Source organism: Galleria mellonella, unplaced genomic scaffold (assembly GCF_026898425.1).
Source record: "Galleria mellonella isolate WM207_F2 unplaced genomic scaffold, CSIRO_AGI_GalMel_v1 utg28, whole genome shotgun sequence".
NCBI lineage: Eukaryota > Metazoa > Arthropoda > Insecta > Lepidoptera > Pyralidae > Galleria > Galleria mellonella.
Genome location: NW_026442064.1, coordinates 6,571,570 through 6,590,958, shown reverse-complemented (window position 1 = coordinate 6,590,958; position 19,389 = coordinate 6,571,570). Strand labels below are relative to the sequence as shown.

General features: G+C 31.6%; 2 protein-coding genes across 6 annotated transcripts; both read right to left on the bottom strand.

Annotated features, from left to right (window-relative positions):
• Window positions 1–876: 876 nt before the first annotated feature.
• Window positions 877–12,304, bottom strand: LOC128200832 (muscleblind-like protein 3). 3 transcript variants are annotated; one of them, XM_052895533.1, is made up of 4 exons: window positions 12,171–12,304; window positions 7,843–7,950; window positions 1,656–1,847; window positions 877–1,034 (listed from the first exon to the last, which is right to left on the bottom strand). In XM_052895533.1, exons 1-4 carry the CDS (start codon window positions 12,178–12,180, stop codon window positions 958–960), a joined length of 387 nt encoding a protein of 128 aa, XP_052751493.1. In that variant the 5' UTR covers window positions 12,181–12,304; the 3' UTR covers window positions 877–957. The 3 variants fall into 3 exon arrangements, with proteins under 3 accessions (XP_052751493.1, XP_052751492.1, XP_052751491.1); XM_052895532.1 differs by having other exon boundaries at window positions 889–1,034; window positions 1,264–1,847; XM_052895531.1 differs by having other exon boundaries at window positions 890–1,034; window positions 1,260–1,847.
• LOC128199963 (uncharacterized) lies at window positions 12,144–19,346 on the bottom strand. 3 transcript variants are annotated; one of them, XM_052895527.1, is made up of 7 exons: window positions 19,201–19,346; window positions 18,022–18,507; window positions 15,410–16,018; window positions 14,956–15,016; window positions 14,508–14,644; window positions 12,943–13,015; window positions 12,144–12,343 (listed from the first exon to the last, which is right to left on the bottom strand). In XM_052895527.1, exons 1-7 carry the CDS (start codon window positions 19,214–19,216, stop codon window positions 12,181–12,183), a joined length of 1,545 nt encoding a protein of 514 aa, XP_052751487.1. In that variant the 5' UTR covers window positions 19,217–19,346; the 3' UTR covers window positions 12,144–12,180. The 3 variants fall into 3 exon arrangements, with proteins under 3 accessions (XP_052751487.1, XP_052751488.1, XP_052751486.1); XM_052895528.1 differs by lacking the exon at window positions 19,201–19,346 and adding an exon at window positions 18,808–19,164; XM_052895526.1 differs by lacking the exon at window positions 19,201–19,346 and having other exon boundaries at window positions 18,022–18,801.
• Between the last annotated feature and the right edge of the window lie 43 nt (window positions 19,347–19,389).

Genomic DNA, 19,389 nt, shown 5'->3' with positions numbered 1-19,389 from the left:
TACTCCGCCAGCGTATTCCATTAGCTCAGGCAGGATTAGCATTCCATTTTCACCCATCAAAAAACAAAAAAAAATGCAACGTTTCTACTCCGCCGAAACAATAATTGAGATTTATAGGGGTACCAAGTTTAATGTAGAAAGTCTTAAAATTTGCAAAATATCAAAACATGCAACAGTATAAAATAAATTTATATAACAATTTCTTGTTTCCTGGTACTATTTCCATGTCTGCTATTTAATAGATTTCGTAAATTTTAATAGACAATTATTACCACAATGTGTTAATTTCACTTGGAATGTAATTTAAGCTCAAGTTTTGGCTTGAGTAGTTTTAATCAAAAAAATCAAAAGTTTTTTTCTAACATTTGATGTTTTAAGTAACGTGTGTATAATATCAATCCAACAGTATGAGTACAGTACAAAGAGGTCGTACACTAACTTGCGTGTGACTTAATGAAAATTAGAAAAAAAATAAAAATAAAGCCTGTACATAAAAACTAGCTAGAAGTTCACTTTTCTTCTTATAGGGCTCCCAGTTCATGTTTGTGTTAATATTTAAAATAAGCAAACTCGTTTACTACTTTTAAATTTATACTATTAAAACTGAAATTAATATCCAACGACTTTCTTCTAGTACAGATGAAGTCATCAATTGTGTTTTGCAAAAGTTTAATTCAAGGTTATGTTGAATGTGGATGACATTGGATTATATTATTTAAAATAATTCTTAATTTTTAAGATATATTCCGACAAGAAGTGAAAAGAGATAAGTCGTCTGTCTTTATTATTTTAGGAAAGTCTTTTATCACATAAAAGACTAAAATAAAAGGCATCAAAGTATTTAAAATATATATATATATATTAGTTAATTTTAACTATAATAAAAAGATAATTAATACCTATACAATAGGTTTTATGTTTTAGTACGGTGGTCGATGAAGCTATATTAATGTATATTTAGAATTTTATATACCATGCGTATAAATCAGAAGGTATCTTTGCATATACAGACTCTATATTTTCACGCGATGGACCTGTAATAAAAATTAAGTGTATTAAAGCTCAGGAAATTAAAATTAGCAATTTATGTTTTTATAATTTGTAAATCATAAATTAGAAATGATAGAAGAAAAAATTATGGTAATGGTTTTTTAATTCCCTTGACAATAACAATATTTCATATTTCTTCTTTAAATGAAAGTGTTTACATTCACAATTCCTTTCAAAAAACTGTAAACAAAGGAAATAAAAAATCTTACCTACTCGAATACATTACGGGCGCCTTACATTTCTTTCTTTCAAGTGTCTCAGAGTATGAGGTGGCAAAAAACCAGTTCTAAAGTAATTTTCTCTCTCAAATATGGTAGCATGAACGAAAATACAAAACTTTCTGTAACAATTTCCTTTTACATAATCGCGACAAAACTTGTAGACTCCATTCAGTTGTTTTAAATCTAGTTCATGGGAATAAATACAATCATTTCCCCTTCTGCAAATTCCTCGAATGAAGTCCTTACACATGATTTTTTTTGATTTTTCTGTATTAATCTTGATTGAATATTTTTTGGTATAACCATTTTTTGTTTTTTCAATCGAGTTTAACTCATATGGTCCAGTGTTGCCTTCAGTTTCGAGAGTACTGTTAATGGAATTACCTGGTGGAGGGGTGTACGGGATTAATCGTGGCTGTGCATTTGCCTTTTCATTATTACTATTTTCATTCGAGGGAAGCTCATCATCGATGCATAATACATACGCTGTCTTAACTGCCTCATCAAACATTGATTGTAAATATTCCATCATGTGTATTGAATTTGGTGATAGCGTTTCTGAAGACATTTTCGAACCTGAATAAAAAAAAAATAAGCTCGTGAGAGTTCAACTTACATATCGAGGGTTCCATATATAATCGATTTCTTTTATATTTAATTATTATTATTATTTTGAATAAAAAAATATTTAAATATGTAGGACTAGGAATGTGATAAAATGACTGTATCTATTATCATTTTCCTGTATAAATGTATATATTTATTGCGTTTTTTTGTATCAAATAGACGCTTAACAATTAATATTTTATTACAATTCGGTAATCCGTATTTTGAGCCATAACTGTACTTAAAAATCAGATAGCATAACTATGTTTGTTTTTAAACGTTATTGATAATTACTCAAAAATATTATCATAAAATAATTACGACGATTAGTACGATTTGGAATGTACAAAAAACCCTTTACTATGATATCCTACTTAACCTGCGCTATCGGTATATGCAGGTAGCACCAGTGAAAGATGACAGGCGAAGACGAATACATTTCAGTAAGCCCGGCATGATGGAATTATCAAGAATGGACTTTATAGGCAATCAACCTGGCGACAAGCCACCTACTACCCTACACTTACTTTATTATTTTTTATTAGGGGATTAGTAGTCCCATTGCTAGCAATATACCGTATCAGGTCGACCTTCATGTGGTCCCCCCGAAAAACATGCTGAATTCCAACTGTATTCATCACGATGGGCTAATTAACCTGCCTTTTAATCCTCATCTAACATCCCTCACTGGTGGTCACCATTGGACTATCATCCATAAAAAAATATGAGAAATAAATCACGATGATTGCCAGAAGGGACCACACGAAGGTCGGCCTGATCTTACCATTATGTCCCACTAAACATCATCCAGCGTGCCACCAAAAAGATATATCATTTACATCACGCCGAAATAGGAGTGACTTTGTACTATAGCGGGTAGAAATTATTTTGTTAAATATTATCCACCTGTTCCATATATCCATATGTTACCACCTACCTTAGTTTCTTCTGATGATATCTCTCCAACGAAATAATTTTGAAATAATTCTCGAACTGATAACGATGTGATCACAACGTCTAACTGGGGTGGTGATGTAGTAAGGTTTGAAAGTAGTGCATGGTTGTCGATCTATAACCGTTTCGTTTAATAAAAATCGACATTTGAAAGGTAGATATTAAACTACCTTCAAATGTCAAAAATGATTCTAGATACTTTGATGATAAAACATTCTGTAAAAACTGTTGGCGAAGTGGAAAATTGCACGATATTTGTTGTCAATATTATTTTTTCAAATATTATGTATTAATATAAATCTCAAGACTGCCACTTTAGAGCGATTTAGAAATTAAAGTAATATCATGAATTATTTCTATCTATTGCTATTTGATCATGTATGGCGCTATTTGTCAGAATTATATAGCAATCGTCCTTCGTAATCGTAATACCATTTTTTTTTATTTAGCAATTACTAGCGAAGTGTTTTCACAGTATTTAAAAGGAATCACCTCCTCGGTATAACCGTACCGTGTTTTTTTTTCTTATGGATGATAATGGCATGGTATCTCCGCCTCCGCTATCGGTATACACTGGCGGGGCACCAGTAAGGGATGATAGGTGAGGATAAAGCAGGTCAGTTGGCCCACCGTGACAAATCTATCAATAAATCAATTACGAGTTTCCAGAGGGAACCACGAGGAGGTTAGCCTGACAGGGTATATTGCTAGCAATGGGGCTACTAATCCTCATTACTAACAATTCCTTCTCCTCCCACCGTACCGTGTAAGTAAGTGTAGGGTAGTAGGTGGCTTGTCGCCAGGTTTGTTGCCTATAAAGTAACAATGTGTAAAGATTGCACGTTTACTTTGTGATCGATTGGTAATTTTAAAAAGTAACATAATAACTTTCTGGATCACAGAATTAATATGTATATACTATAACTATTACTGATATTGTGCCATTGTGTGTGATATTGTGTGCATAAAATATACGGCGGCAAATTATTATTAAAAGAGAAGTATTTATTTTTCACCATAAAACTGGGAAATCCATCATGCTCCCCATTTAATTCCTAAATCATTCTGCAGAGGCAGCATCAACGTATATTATTATTTGCTTGCTAATTAAGCTTTAATTATTATATAATACAAATGATATTTAAAATTAAGATATTATCGTGCAATTTTCGCCTATCGCAGTTTGCATGATCGTAGTCAAGATGCTGAGCAGTTCATCTTTGTCCGTAAATTTTGTATGGAAGTTGGTAGTATGTTAGTATCATAGATATACACGACACGTCACAAACAAAAAACCATCCTATTCTTAAATTATATAGATACAGGTTGGCAACTTTTTACAAAGATTTCGGAATTTAATTAATAGACCATATCGTGTATAGCTCGTTGTATTCAGGCCTAAGAACAAGGAATTACTTAGAAGGAATGATAAAATAAAAACTGTAAATCATATGGTTGCTTACATTCTTCTTATGCAAATATAATTAGTAAAAAGAGGACGAAAGATATACCATCAGTTGCTATTGTTATCAATTCATAGCAGGCTAGTGTATAGAAAATATTATACAGCCGTATAATCCTACCAAATTCAGATACAACCTGCTTGCATACGTTTTACATAAACTGTGTGGAATATATAATCTAGTACATACAGATACTTTTCTTTATCGTGATATTGGTGTAAAATAACATTTTATCAATACGTATGTGTCTGGTAATGAATCAAAATGTTATAAATAAGGTAAAAATTACCTACCCTGATGGAGATGAGTTTTCTAAGACGCCTAATATCATTTCCAGTAAGTATATATATATATATATATATAATTTATTGCACTAGTTAATATATTTTTTTTTGATGGGTGAAAATGGTATGGTAACCCCGCCTGCGCTAACGGGATACGCTGGCGGAGCACCAGTGAAGGGTGATAGATGAGAATGAAAACAGGCCAGTTAGCCCATCATGATGAATTCATCAGGAATTAACCATGATAGTTTCCAGGGAGAACCGTGAGGAGGTCGACCTGGTTGGATATATTGCTAGCAATGGGATTTTCAGTCTCCATTACTAACAATCCCTTTCCCCCTAGTTAATATATTTATTGTTTATTTTACAAAAGATACATAAAAAAAAATAAAGTTTTTGCAACATATATTGATCAAAAGTCAATACAAAATCATTTTGGATATTCAAGTCACTTAATTTAATAATATCATAACAAGAAGACAATTGATCTACTGTTTTTTCCATTAAACCTTATGAAGCAGAGCCTAATGTCATTTAAGGACATTCTGAAAGCTTGTGATGTAAAAAGACATGTTTTGTTTGATGAAGTTTTTAAAGAAACTTCATTTACAAATATTGATATTCTAGTATTAAAATACCAAACCTTAATTTAGGAGTGTGAGTGTCACACCATGTCAGCTGTCATTTTGAAAATATTTTAAGGGTATAGTACATCACTGCAGCGGCCAGCAACTGAGGCATTGATGGACGAACGTACAAATGTGGGCCGAGGCATAGCCGAGGGACACATACGTGAGTCCATCAATGCCTAGTTGTGGCCAAGGCTTGTATAGTACTTTTCTCAAACAATGCGCGGAAATCAAAAACACAATTTTACTTTTTAAGTTCAATGACGAATAAGGAACAATAATAATTTTCACGCGCCATAATATTCCTTTGTTTTTTTTTTTCAATAAACAGCTTTCTATTTGCAAACCAGTTCGAAATTTAAATAAAACCTTGTATTAATTACCTTCTTGGTAGCCATATTTCAAAGTAAAAGGTCATTCCATTTTTAAATTACAGGACAGATATGAGCTTACATAGTAATTTATCTGGGCGCAAAACACGACAGATATGGATTTTCATACAACTTTTGCCGGCCGCTGCCCGCATGTATTTTGGCCAGTACGGCAATTTTGATTTATCTCGAAGAAGATTGTCAAAATAATACATTTCCAAGCATGTTTGAGAAAAATACAATTATAGCCTAATAGTATATTTCCTATTTATTTACTACAGTTGTTCCATGGTTGTGTAGCAGATATTGAATTTTGAATTTCTATTTCAAAATTGGGACTTTATGTGAAGAAAATGTAATGAACTTGACTAGAGTTTATTAATTATTTTGAAATCTAAGTATTTATATTGTATTATATGAATTTATACAAATTGTGAAAATGATATACTTAGAGAATTCATGTATAAAATAGGTAAGTTTTACTATAAACATGAAACTTTAATATTTCAGATGTGTTCTGCACTGGAGGAACTATGATAATCCACAAGCACTGCAGTGTGCTGGACTTCAGCAGCAATCTTTGAACTTTTTAAGTAGTAATGTTAAGTAATGTCTATAAATGCCAATTGTAGTCATTTTACTCAATGACACAAATGTCTCTAAATCGCTCACATCTCACATCATGTAATGTAATATAAATAGGACTCTATTTTCCACGCTTAGCCTCTAATCTAATTCATCAAGTTATAGATGCGTTAAACAATATAAATATTGTCCAGAAATATATAAGATTTCCACAAAATTCTCAAGCAAGGCAAGCTTTAAAAGAAAGATAGTAAGAAAGAAACATAACAATCCCTAAGTGCATAACAAAAAGTATATTTTGTTAAGAAATTTTTAAATAGTTTATGATTTTTTATGTATATGAATTATATATTGGTATTATTTTCAGTTTCTATGAAAAATTTAAGTTGGTGTGTTGGGCTGTATTGATGGTACACTTGTATCAATGGTTCGGCCGCATCAACATGAAGAACGTTATTGTTGCCGAAAAGGCTATCATGCAAGAAATTGTAAGTTATTGGCAATTATATTCGGAATATTTTTTTATATTAATATTTGTTCTACTATATATGTAAGTGCATTTCTTTATCCAGATAAATGATGCTGTTCTAAATATTTTACATGTAGATATGACATTTGGAGGAGCAACCCACGACAGTTTTGCTTTTACAAATAGTATAATTAAAGATCATCTAGAAAAACTTCATAATAATGGGGAAGTAGTATACCTGCTCGGTAAGGTTCCAATCTTTGAACTACTTTGTGGAATATTATATATTACAAATAATGACTATTCCTTATTTTTTTCAGGTGATTCTGGATATGCTCAGAGGCCCTACCTTATGACCCCTTTTAATAACCCAAACCCACCTGAACGCCTGAAGAACACTACAACACTATGCATAGCACTGCTCGAAACAGCGTGGAAAAACAATAAGCATACTAAAAGGGAGATTTAAATGCTTATTAGTTCATAGAGTGTTACATTATGACCCCACAACAATTTTAAAAATAGTAGTAGCTTGTTGTGCCCTACACAACATTTGTAACGGTGCAAGATTATCTTCTCCAACTTTAGCCTCCACAGACTTAGAACAGGAAAAAAGAATACTTGGCACATTGAGACAAGCTCAGTTGTCTCAAGACAATGTTGCCACTAGGCGCTTATGTAGAGCACAAGTAGTGCGTCAATTATGGTGTGCTCGTCATATGTAACAAAGTTTTTTTATGCATAATGACACCACTGGTATTGTAGATCGTTATAAACTATGGTAACCATTTCCTATTAGGTGCACCTGATGCACCTGATGACTATTGATGTATAAAAATAATGAAGTGTTAAAATATTATAAACTACTCAATTTGACTCAATTACCCATGCAATAAATTACTTATTCATGTCAATTTAATGTTGTTAAATTAATCTAATACAGTTCAGGCTAACTGAAACAATAATCTCTTTCACAATCATGATTGTAAAACTTAAGACCCTTATGATACGAGTATCTCCTTATATTAGTATGAAAATAAATACCTATTAGAAATGCATAACATTTTACACATGCTTACTTATGTACTATAAAAGGAGGTAAAAACAAACCTTAGACCATTGCTGCCATGTTTTTAAACAGCCACGGCCGTCGCTGTTTAGTAAATGCAAGCTCACAGCAATGTCTCCCCAAGCGACTTTAGTACGGTACCTGGCATTGGCTGTTCGTGCATGCTCTGTCGCAAGCCATCGCTGCTCCTCCATGCATTCCACCAGCATATCCAACTGCTCTTGAGAAGGAACCGCACTTCTTGACATGCTACAAAATAGTTATTTATTTTAGTTATTAGAAATATAATAGAACTCTATTTAAATGATCACACAAATAATTAGAAAGTACTTAAGTAGTAAGTAAATTACTTACCTATTTGATAGATAGATCCAAAGTTATGAATTGTTTAACTTTATTAATTAATTTAAAAAAGGAATTATCTTAGTGTAGAAAGTAAACAAAACAAATACAAATAACGCGCGCCTGGAATGTTAAGTGTTTGGCGTGGCGTGACATCTTAGTATTTTTTACGGCCATGGAAACAAGCTTATTCAAATTCAAGTTAAATTTAAAAGACAAAATTAAATGTTTAATGAATAAATTTATATTTATTTTGCTAAATGTTTATTCAGACAACATTATTAACTCAATGAAACATTTTCTTTACTAATAAAATACTATATTTATTTAATTACCGGTTTCAATTTACGGTTTTTGTTGCATGCCCTATCTCGTCCGTGCGTGCAGCCTCGAGTTATCACAGCCTACAGTTCGTCGATGAGGTTTGACACGTTAGTGAATATCAATTACCGCAGCGTTGTAGCCACGGTCGTTCGCAAGGCTGATCAGCCTAAAGCTCGTCGGCGGGCGCAGCGTTGCGATAAATTTTTAGTGACTAACAGCTAGGATCTTCCCAGGCCTCACGGAGCGACCTTACCGTTCCGAGGATTTCTAAACGTTGATGGGCCACAGCTTTACATTCCAGGATTACGTGGGCAGCCGTTTCTTCGGCATCGAAACAGCCTCGCCATAGAGGGCTATGGCTCCTATTGTGTATAAATATTTGTTTAATGGACAATGGCCCGTTATTGTCCCTATCATTATTTTGAGGTTTTTCCTATCTAGATGCAATAAACGTTTTGATAGTCGTTGAGTCAACGTAGGCACGGCCAATTTTGGCTGTCTGCAATCAGTAGCCTGTATCCATCTTTGGTTTTGTATCCATCCTCATCCAATGTATGTATAATTATTATTGAAATAAAAATTTATTTATATTTTCCATTGTTTTTATTGTTAGAAACTTAGATTATAAAGTATTTAGATTGACAATGTATGAAACAAAAAATATATTAATCTGTATGTTAGAGCAAGGGAGACAATTGGATAAGAATTTGCACAACATAACTCAAAGTTGTTTTGGCAGGAGTGTGAATAAAATAATTTCTAATTTATATGACTATTGATTATACGTTTGCCGGGTCAGCTAGTATATATATATAAAAACAAAGTCACTGTCGCTGTTTGTCCGTCCCTATATATGCTTAAATCTTTAAAACTATGCAACGGATTTTGAAGCGATCCAAGAGGAAGGTTTATATGTATAATACATGACATACTGACAAATTTAGAGGTTTCTAATGTGATGTCGTAAATAAACACATGTTTTACGCTTACATTAGCTCAGCATATTGAATATTATTCTACATATTAGATACTGCAATATACCCATAAAACATAAGAGCAAGCACTTTTCGTAAATATACACCAGACAGTTGTTCTTATTTTCTTGTGTTTTAGTGTATACTGCCTGTGTTGGACACACAGGCAGTATACACTATTTATAAATTGCTAGTAAGTTCTCTACATCTACTCATTTACATATAAAATTGCAATTTGGTATGTAAAGTGCTACTTTAGCTATTTATCATAGTGTCACTGAAACTCAAATTTCCATTAAAACCATAACATTAGTCAGTTCTAAACTGTCAGAAATTAATAATAGTAAAAATAAAACATCAACGACTAATTATTTCATCAATATGTTATACATATTTACATAACCATTATGCCAAATGCTCCGTTTTAAACTGATCTCTTTCACTTCCTCCACAGTCATCAAGCTATTCATACAAGAGCGGTGGTAACAAGTACTTTTAATTCGCCTCTTCATCAGCCTATTTGGTTGACATATTTCAGCCTAAGGCGACCACTAACGACTTCTCTATTCATGCTCGATCTCTTTTATAATTCATTTCATTAATATAATTCTTTCATCCGTCCTCTCTAAATAACCAAACCAACACAACCATCAATCAATATATTATATATTTTATATAAAAGATAATATCGACTACCCTGTACGTAATAGAAGCATCGCTGGGGATTTATCACAGAATACTACTCAAATAAAATTATTACACAAATAGTAATGCACTTACAGGAACATTAAACCATTCTATTCTAATCTAAAAATTACAGTAACCACCAATATCACTTTGGCTTCATGTACACGCACGTATCTCGGATTCTACCCGACTGATTGAACACAAATAAAATTAAAATACAATGTATTTAGGTGTGTATTTGTAAATAACAAATATGTATTTGTTATGCAAAACTCAGGTATATACGATACAAAATCGCGTGAAAGCGATAATATTCTTACGACTTGAGTGAATATAGTAATCACACTAAATATAGAGTATATGTGATTTATTTCTCGTCATGCAACTTTTTCATCCGTCCATGCGTCTGTCACAACGTTACATAGAAATAATCCAAAAAGATATTACATTATAATACATCCTATGTTATTTTAAAACCAATCAGAAAACATGGAATAGTTGCGAGCTACGTACATAAGGGGGTACGTAGCTCGCGACACGATAATCATAAATAATTAATAAAATAATTACAGTTTATAAAGCTATCTGTAAATATTACGGATAAAGGAAAACGACGTTTCTGACTAAATTTTTTTAAGAAATAAACTCAGTTATGCAGTTTAATTTTAAACCATATTATAGCTCAAAGAAATTCTTAATTACGATAGTAATTGTTAGCAGTTTATTTCATATAAGAAACAATACGGCTGCGTACATTTAAATAATAATCTCAGACTCTCATGTACGTGTATGTATGTAATGATATGTATACATCTATAAACACATATACAGTATACGTATCACTCAAATATATTTTTATCTAAAAAAATTATATACATATAATATAATATGAATATATAATATAAATATAATAGGAACTCTCAACGAGTGAGTTGAATTAAAGTTTTATTTATCGTATTCCCAAAAAACCGATAACCAAAATTATATTTGAATGAACTGAACGATTTTTTTCATACATCTCTTTGTAAACAATGACAGTCATCATTCATAGATATTTTTCCATCTGACAAACAACCTCAATCTCAATCCTCAATTTACGTCTAACATTTAAATAGTTTAAATTAAATTAACATTTTTAAAAAGCATCTCCTACACACTATTTCAGTTATTATACATTTAACGAGGTAGATAATAGTGAATATTGTCTTTCATTTCTAAATATCAGATCAGTCCATAAATTCGTGCGCATTTTTTGGTAAATTTTTAAATCATATAAAAATACACACACACATTTTAACATTTTAATCAATTATACGAGAGCTGCCTTTCAAATTGTATTGTTTGAAATATCTCTATTTCACGGTATGTCATTTAGGATCTTCGAGGATTAACTGCCGCACGGCTTCGACATTCTCTTGCGACATGGCGGTTTTTGGATGACTTTCACGTAGCTTGTTACTGAGATTAGAGTGTCCACGTTAAAATTCTAAATACCAGCGATCTACAGTCCTAAGACATGGTCCTGCATCATTAAACACAGAAGTGATCTCCTCAAAGCACTGAAGTCGCGATAATCCCCTTTGAAAGTTGTAGAAAATTATGGCATGCAAATTTTCCTTAGATATTTTCATTTTTACAACCGACAAAGGTGACACCTTTGAATAGACGATACAATAAAACAATTCGACCAATCTGAAAACATTATTTTCTTTTCGAAATCTAAATTTAAAAATATGAAAATGCCATATTTTTTTTTTTATAATCGTGGGAGGTTGGCAAACGTCACGACTTAAAAGGCAGCCCTTGTAAACGGGTGATTATTATTAAATAAGAATTATTAATTCTTATTTATTATATAAATTAATTAAGCCTTCATTAATGAATAACATTAGTAAATAAACATTTTAAATTACAAAATGAAAGCTGTCAAGTAGCTTCTTAATCTAATCTTAACCATTAATAGATTTATTTTTAAAATCAGTCTTTTTTGCTAAAAATACAAAATGTCTATTACTTGTCATAATAGACAAATTTAAACAACAGTCGCAAAGCAAACGCTCAGCACAATGTCATATATCAAAAGATAGAAACATTGTATAGTATGTATAAAAATAATGCTTACAAATATTTTTATTATCACACCTGTGTACATTCAGGCACTCGTATCACTATTGCTGTAGGTGTCCGGACCCGATAGCATGACTTTTAATACTGCGGTGAGCCAATTCTTCTTTTTTGATAACTTAGCTATATTCTCATCTAGCGCCTTTGTGGATTTTAGTAAAGCATCCCTTTTCGCCAGTTGTTGCTGATACCTGAAAAATAACAGCGCCAACAAATACTTCATAATTTGCATTATCACATCAATGTACATTCAAGTAACAAATTAGTCAAATACAAATACAAGACAGTACTATATTTTTAACATATATTATGAAGTCATTAACATATGTTATGAAGTTTTAGGGCAAATTGGCTGCGACACACGGACGGGCAAACAGGCACGAGAGTAATCCAATAAAGATTGCGTTTTTTCCTTCTTAAGTATAGAACCTTAAGTATTGTTCTTATATTGAAAATATTTTGCTAATTTATTATTAAATTATTCTTATTATTTAATGTTTAGTTATAAAGCTGAAAATTAAATCATAGAAATCGAATTTGATAATAAAATTAACTAAACTATGTACTATTTCAATAGAATTTAATAAAAATATAATTAAGAATTGTTTAAATAATCACAGAAACTTTTAGTAACAAATCGAAACATCAAATAAATTAATCGATTTTTCATTTGTACTACTATCTGACAATAGCCTGTCTTATGCTCGGGTCGTTTATTCGTTTATGTACATTTCCATTAAATTTTATTGAAGCGAACCATATAATTAAAAACTGAATAATTTAAAAGTACCTTATTTTATAAACTTCACAACCGAGACATTCCTCTGGTGTAGGTTCATTATCAAACACTACGGTAGAAGGCACTGAAATTAAATGAACAATTTATACTCGTCAAGCTATGTTATTAAAGATGCTACTAATAATAAATATACTATAAAAGATATGAATAAATTTTAGTTTCTTTTTAAGATACTTAAAATAGAAAACACTGACTAATCCAAGTAATAGAAAGTGGTAACTATCGTCTATAAATATGATGCCATTGGTACCTGTAAAGAGTTGCCATTGTTGAGGATTACAGTACGTTATGTCTGCGCACCCTGTATTGTCATTGCCATAGGGTGGGAATCCTTCACATAGAAACATAGCCATGTGAGCATACCTGCTTCATAGTAAAGACGTGGCAAGAACAGAGGAATACATGCAAGTGACTTTTAAGTATGCTATACTTGCTAATCCTTATTAATATTATAAATGTAAAAGTGAGTCCGTTTCTTCATTTGTTACCTGTTCGCAACTTTACGGCTTAACCAATTACTATAAAATTTGGTATACACATACTACATACTAAATAAATATGAAAGAGTTTATTTATTACAGCTTGGAGAGTGAATGGCTCAACCAATTTTTATTAAATTTGGCACCCACATTGTAGTTAAGATGGAGAATGATATACTCATAGCCTACGTTATATTCTAGTGACGCAAGCAAAATCGTGATTAAAAACTAGTATCGAAATTTATTTTTTACAATCCACAAGGTCAAATGATGGATTTAGTATCGATACAATAAAACAACACTAAGAAATAATGAAAATTTGCTTACAAAATTTATAAATATATAAACTAAGTCCTTCTTTTGGAAGTAGTTTATAAATAAATGACCATTGCGTATTTTAGGTAGTGTTTAAGTAATCAGATATAACAGTTTACTATATTGCCCATGAATGCAGCCGGGATGGCAGATTGTTGGTACAAACGTAAGCACAAAATACCCATCTCAAAACCAAACTAACAATACGATATGCAATACTCAATATTATAATATACTCTAACCGACTATATTTACTTAACACGTCAATATCCTTGTTTTTTTATCTCGCTCTGACATATATGTTATTATGTTTTCTCTCTTTTACATTGCCCATCCACATATGTACTTTAAAATCTAAGTTTAAAATGTCTATAGCTACAAGACGATTTTAAAAAATATATAAAAGCTTATTTTTACAAATGTTTTAAAGAAACTTATTAAGAATAAGTACAGCATTGGTACATCTTAAGTTGCAGTCAGGTACAAAAAAAAGTAGCCCATACCCATAGCCATAAACTAACAGGGAAATAAACCGCAAAAAATTCAGGGTCTCACTACACAGGTACACTGATTTCCCTACTTTTGTTAGCTTGCTTTATGTCTTAACAATATACACGAGCATTTTGTGATCGGTTTTCAATAAATGCTTGTAAAAGGGCTTAAGGCTGCTTACCTTCTACCAGAACGCAGCTTTAGAGATGATTTAGACGTAGTTAACATTAACATAAAGATAGTATAAGATAAAAGAATATAAACACCTACCGCTTTCTGAACATTCCCGGCTCAGTTCAGAAATGGAAGATGACGGTGTGCTTGATGACTGGTACTCATCCTGAGGATGTTTTCCATTCACACTTGATTGCGGAATGTTCAATAAAGGTACTGGAGGAATGGCCCCACTGAAATGGCAAAGAAAAATAACAATTCATGATATTAATAATATAAGTTGCTAGTATATTATATATGAATTTTAAGTTCATATACATATATACTAGCAACCCAACCCAGACTCGGAAGATTAATATGAGAATCTCAAAATTTTATGATGTTTCGACCCATGTTTCTTTGTTAAAAATATTCAGATTTACTGGTAAAACCATCCTTAAAATTGTATGTGATTAAATACCCATATTATAGGATGTTATTATATTTTTATTTATTAGGAGAGCGGGGAAGGGGGTTAATAACATATATTTCGAATTTTATATACCTCGTATGTAAGTCTGGAGGTGAGTTGGCATATACAGGCTGTACAGTTTCACGCGGTGGGCCTGTAAATAAAATGTATTAATACTCAAAAAACTAAATATAGTAATTTTAGTCATAATTAATTAGCAACTATTTGAATTAAAATTATAATTAACAGAAAACAAATTATGGTAAATGTTTTAAAATTCAAGTTGCTTCATAATAATAAAATTTTACATTATCAAACAGAAAAGACATTTTAAAATAAATAGAAAAAGTTTCTCTGCATGTATTTAAAAAGAAAAAGCAGTTACAAATTCAGAAATAACCATGATAGGAATTTTAAGGCTAATAACATTGTTATATATAGTTTTAATATTAAACAATCCATTTTAATGTTTATTGTTTAAATGAAAGGGTTTACATTCACAATTCTCTTCAACAAACTGTAAACAAAGTAGATAAAAAAGTCTTACCTCCTGGAATACATTGTGGTCGCACTATATTTATATCTTTTAAGTGGCTCAATGTATGAGGTGGCAAAATACCAGTCCTAAAAAAGTTTTCTTTCTCAAATGTGGTAGCATGTACGAAAACACATAGGAGTCTTTTGCATTTTCCATTTGCAAAGTCGCGACAAAACTTGTAGACGCCATTGAGTTGATCTAAATCTAATTCGTGAGCATAAATACAAGCTTCTCCCCTTTTACAACATCCTCTTACGAAGTCTTTACACATAATTTTCTTTCGTTTATTTGGTTTTAACTCCATTGAATATTCTTTCATATGCCCATTTTCTGTTTTTTCCTCCGAATTTAACTCATATGAGTCATCCTCGACTTCAGTTTTGAAAGTAAAGTTAGTGGGACTGTCTGGTGGTGGGGAATATGGTGGTAACGGTGGCTGTATGTTTGCCTTATTGCCATTTTCTGTAGTTTTATTAGAAGAAGACTCAGCAGTGCCATTTGATGCAGATGCTATCTTATCCTCCTCAAACTTTGACTTTAAATACTTCTTCATGTGTTTAAAATTTGGTGATGGCTTAAATTTTATATACTTAGCATCTCCTGATGACTTTTCCGAACCTGAATTAAAATAAAACCAGATGAATTATGAATTAAACTCAGATGCCAAGGATAACATATATACATATCATGGAGTCAATAAATGAACAGTTAAGTGACTTTCTCAGGTCTTTATTGTAACTAGGGGCTATTTAATTTTTTTTTCTTATCAGATGTAATCGAGAATTGACTCCTATTAATTTAAATTTAACAGGTTGGCGTAGTTTTCTAAAAAAAAAATTCATAAATGTGCCAATGCATGAAAAAATGACTTTTAATATATTCGAGATTAAAATCATGGAATAAACTATCAGCGGTATAGTTATTCATGTATAAATTAAAGTTTGGTTGAATCCACCCTAAGACAACTGTTCTTTTAAATCTGCCTATTTGAGGAACTGGATAAATGAAAAACATCTTAAAGTGATAAAAAATACTAGGGCCTTTGAGATCCCAAGTTATATAGATTTTATTGTACATTTAGAAAGTGGCTTCACAAACTTCAAAGAAAATGCTCTATTTTTTATATTTTCGACTAGATGTTGCCCGCAACTTTGTCCGCGTTTCCATTGTTTTTCGTAAAATAAGTAGTCTATGTCTTTCAGTGGTTTTAATGTAACAGACACATTTTCCTTCACTGCTCTGCTCCGATCGTAGCATGATGAAAAGTATTGTATAACTTGCCCAGTAGTATGAAGAATAATTGTACCAAATTTCGTTAAAATCTGTCCAGTAGTTTTTGTTTCTATAACGAACAAACAGGCAGACAGACATTTAAAACAAAAATTTTACTGAGTACATTTTTGGCATCAGTATTAATCACTAATCACCCCTTATAGTTATTTTGGAAATATATTTCATGTATAGAATTGACCTCTCTACTACTCTCTAGATTTATTATAAGTATAGATAAGTAAAAAGCTACTGTCATAATAATAATTAAAATATGATTTTATTGTACAAAAAATCCCTTTAATGACATGTCACTTGATATGTGGTCCCGGCATAGAATAGGCCCCACTTCCTTTACCGTGTGCGTCGTAAGAGGTGACTGAGAGAACTACATGCCTGAGGAATGTAAGCAGCAGTGTATATCAACCATATCAACCATTAATTGTTTATTATTGAACATAAGCCCCACCCTATTGGCCCTTACAAGGCTATTAGCTACAATTATTATTGTTAAAACTTGTATCATAGCAATGCAATTGAAATATTGAATTAATTGTATCGATTAGAAGGAAGTTGTAACTCAGGTCTACAACCCAAATTTTGGGTTGATAGAAGACACTCTACTTAAACACTTAAAAACTAATAAATACAACAAAATCTCAAACTTTCTAATCTGTCCACAAATTAACACTAAAATAAGTTAGTTTTTTTTATGATAAACATAGTTGTTTGCTAACAAACAAGAGACCAGATTATAATTTACTCTTTCCAAGCTACTAACATAAGTTTTATAGAAGTTTGCCATGCTTTAAAACATATGATAGCAAAGAACATACATATTATAAATTCTGCATTAAAAAGTTATAGAAAGTGAAAAAAAATTTCGTGTGTGTTGTATAATTACAATCAATTCAAAATACAATTTCGATCAGCATTTGTACAGAACAAAATTTTATACATAAGGTTTTAAACTTAACCTCCTGCGGCCCGGTTTCAAAGTGGGTACATCCAAGGAAGACCCAGTGTCCTAATACTAGAACAAATTAATTAAGTCCTAAACGCCCAGATCAAAAATTGTTCATATCTTGGTAACCACAACAGATAAAGATGTAATATTTTAGGGATACTTTAATATTGATTTAGGCTTGCCCGACAGAAAAGAAAGACTCCAAAATATTTTGTTCTATATTTATCACATTGGGATGCTACATATAACCTGAAGTCCCATAGAAAATGGAAATTTAAACACCTGATATAATATAATAATTCAATTCCCAATAAGTACATCCTTATTACTGGGTATCCAATACATGCCATAATCAAAAACAAGCCTATGAAAACTTTTAACTCACCATTTGTTATTAGCAGACTCTTTCCTGTTTTATAAACGGCTGTTTGATTCGTTTTATCTACGATCATATCTATTAGCTCATCATCAAAGTATTGAGCAAAATAGTCTAATTTTGAAAAATTTGTTCTGTCTTGTATCGAGTACGATGGCTCAGAAAGCATAGGAAGGTTTTTTGTGAAATTCTTTACAGCCCATGTAAACTGATTATCTGAACTGCTGCCACCATGAGCACTAGTAAATTGCGGAGTGCGATCACATTTTCTGCTGTAATGTGCATGACTACAGGCTCGCATGCGCGATCGATCTCGTCCTCGACTACTTTTCAGAATTGGTGGGGGGCTCTTAGACTCTGATTCTGAGCTAGTACTGGTTTTACTTGCATTATTCCTATCTGGAACGTACTCATTACCAGTATCCTCTCCTGTAAAAGGATCTCCCTCGTCGTCTTCGAAATCTGATTGATGTAGTATCTCTAATATTTGACTATCTGTGAAAGGGAAAACTGTGACAGCACAATGGCGTAGACTAACTAGAAGGAAGATAATTAAAGGTATAAATACCCGGCGTACTAGTATTAACATGAAATAAACTCACTAAAAAACCATATAAACGCTTATTGTGCTAGTATTAGTACAAAAAAATAATCACCAAAAAAGCATATTGATATTGACAAAATTACGATAAAATAATAGTGTTTATATAAACTGCATCCCTTTGTCCCGATAAAAAAACAAAATGTCGTAAATATAACACAAAGATTTAAAAGATATAAATGAATCAAACAAACCTTTTATCGTTGTACGTGCCACCGCTTCGACTTAGAATGATAGAAGAACGAAAAAAATTTCCCTGTCCATTGAAAGCAGTGCACTGCCACAATGCCAAATATATTTACAAACTAAACGACATTGAATACACAACGTGGCACGTAATTCAAACGCGGCAGATGACGGAAAATATTTTGTTCTAGTATTAGTACAGTGGGTGTTGACTCCAAATTGCTATTTTAAAAATTGGGCGTTTACATTAATGTGATTTTGTTCTAGTATTAGGACTTCTGACCTCAGGAGGTTAAGTATTTATAGATAGCCCAACGCAAGTAATACACATACTATTAAATATTCCTAGCATAAAAATAAAAGTCTACAAAAACAAAAAAGTATATTAAAAATATACATACTTGTTTCCTTTGACATGTTATTAATTTTTACTCAAAGCACTATTCAAAAGTCTTCTTGTAACTCGGAATTAAGTCTGATAAATAAAACATTGTAGATATATAAATGATCGTCATAGCAAACGTAAGTGACCATTTCATGAAAGCGTCAAAGAGTTTTTTTTTTTTTTTTTTCATTTATTGTGACTTTGG

Excerpts from the sequence above, each read along its gene's own strand:
- LOC128199963 (XM_052895526.1), bottom strand. The coding sequence starts at position 18,601 with ATGTTAATACTAGTACGCCGGGTATTTATACCTTTAATTATCTTCCTT. Across the intron at positions 15,017-15,409 it reads ACCACAATGTATTCCAGGAG|GCCCACCGCGTGAAACTGTA; the intron begins GTAAGACTTTTT and ends TTTTATTTACAG. Across the intron at positions 13,016-14,507 it reads CCGGGAATGTTCAGAAAGCG|TGCCTTCTACCGTAGTGTTT; the intron begins GTAGGTGTTTAT and ends ATTTAATTTCAG.
- LOC128200832 (XM_052895532.1), bottom strand. Across the intron at positions 1,848-7,842 it reads GCACGAACAGCCAATGCCAG|GTTCGAAAATGTCTTCAGAA; the intron begins GTACCGTACTAA and ends TTTTTTATTCAG.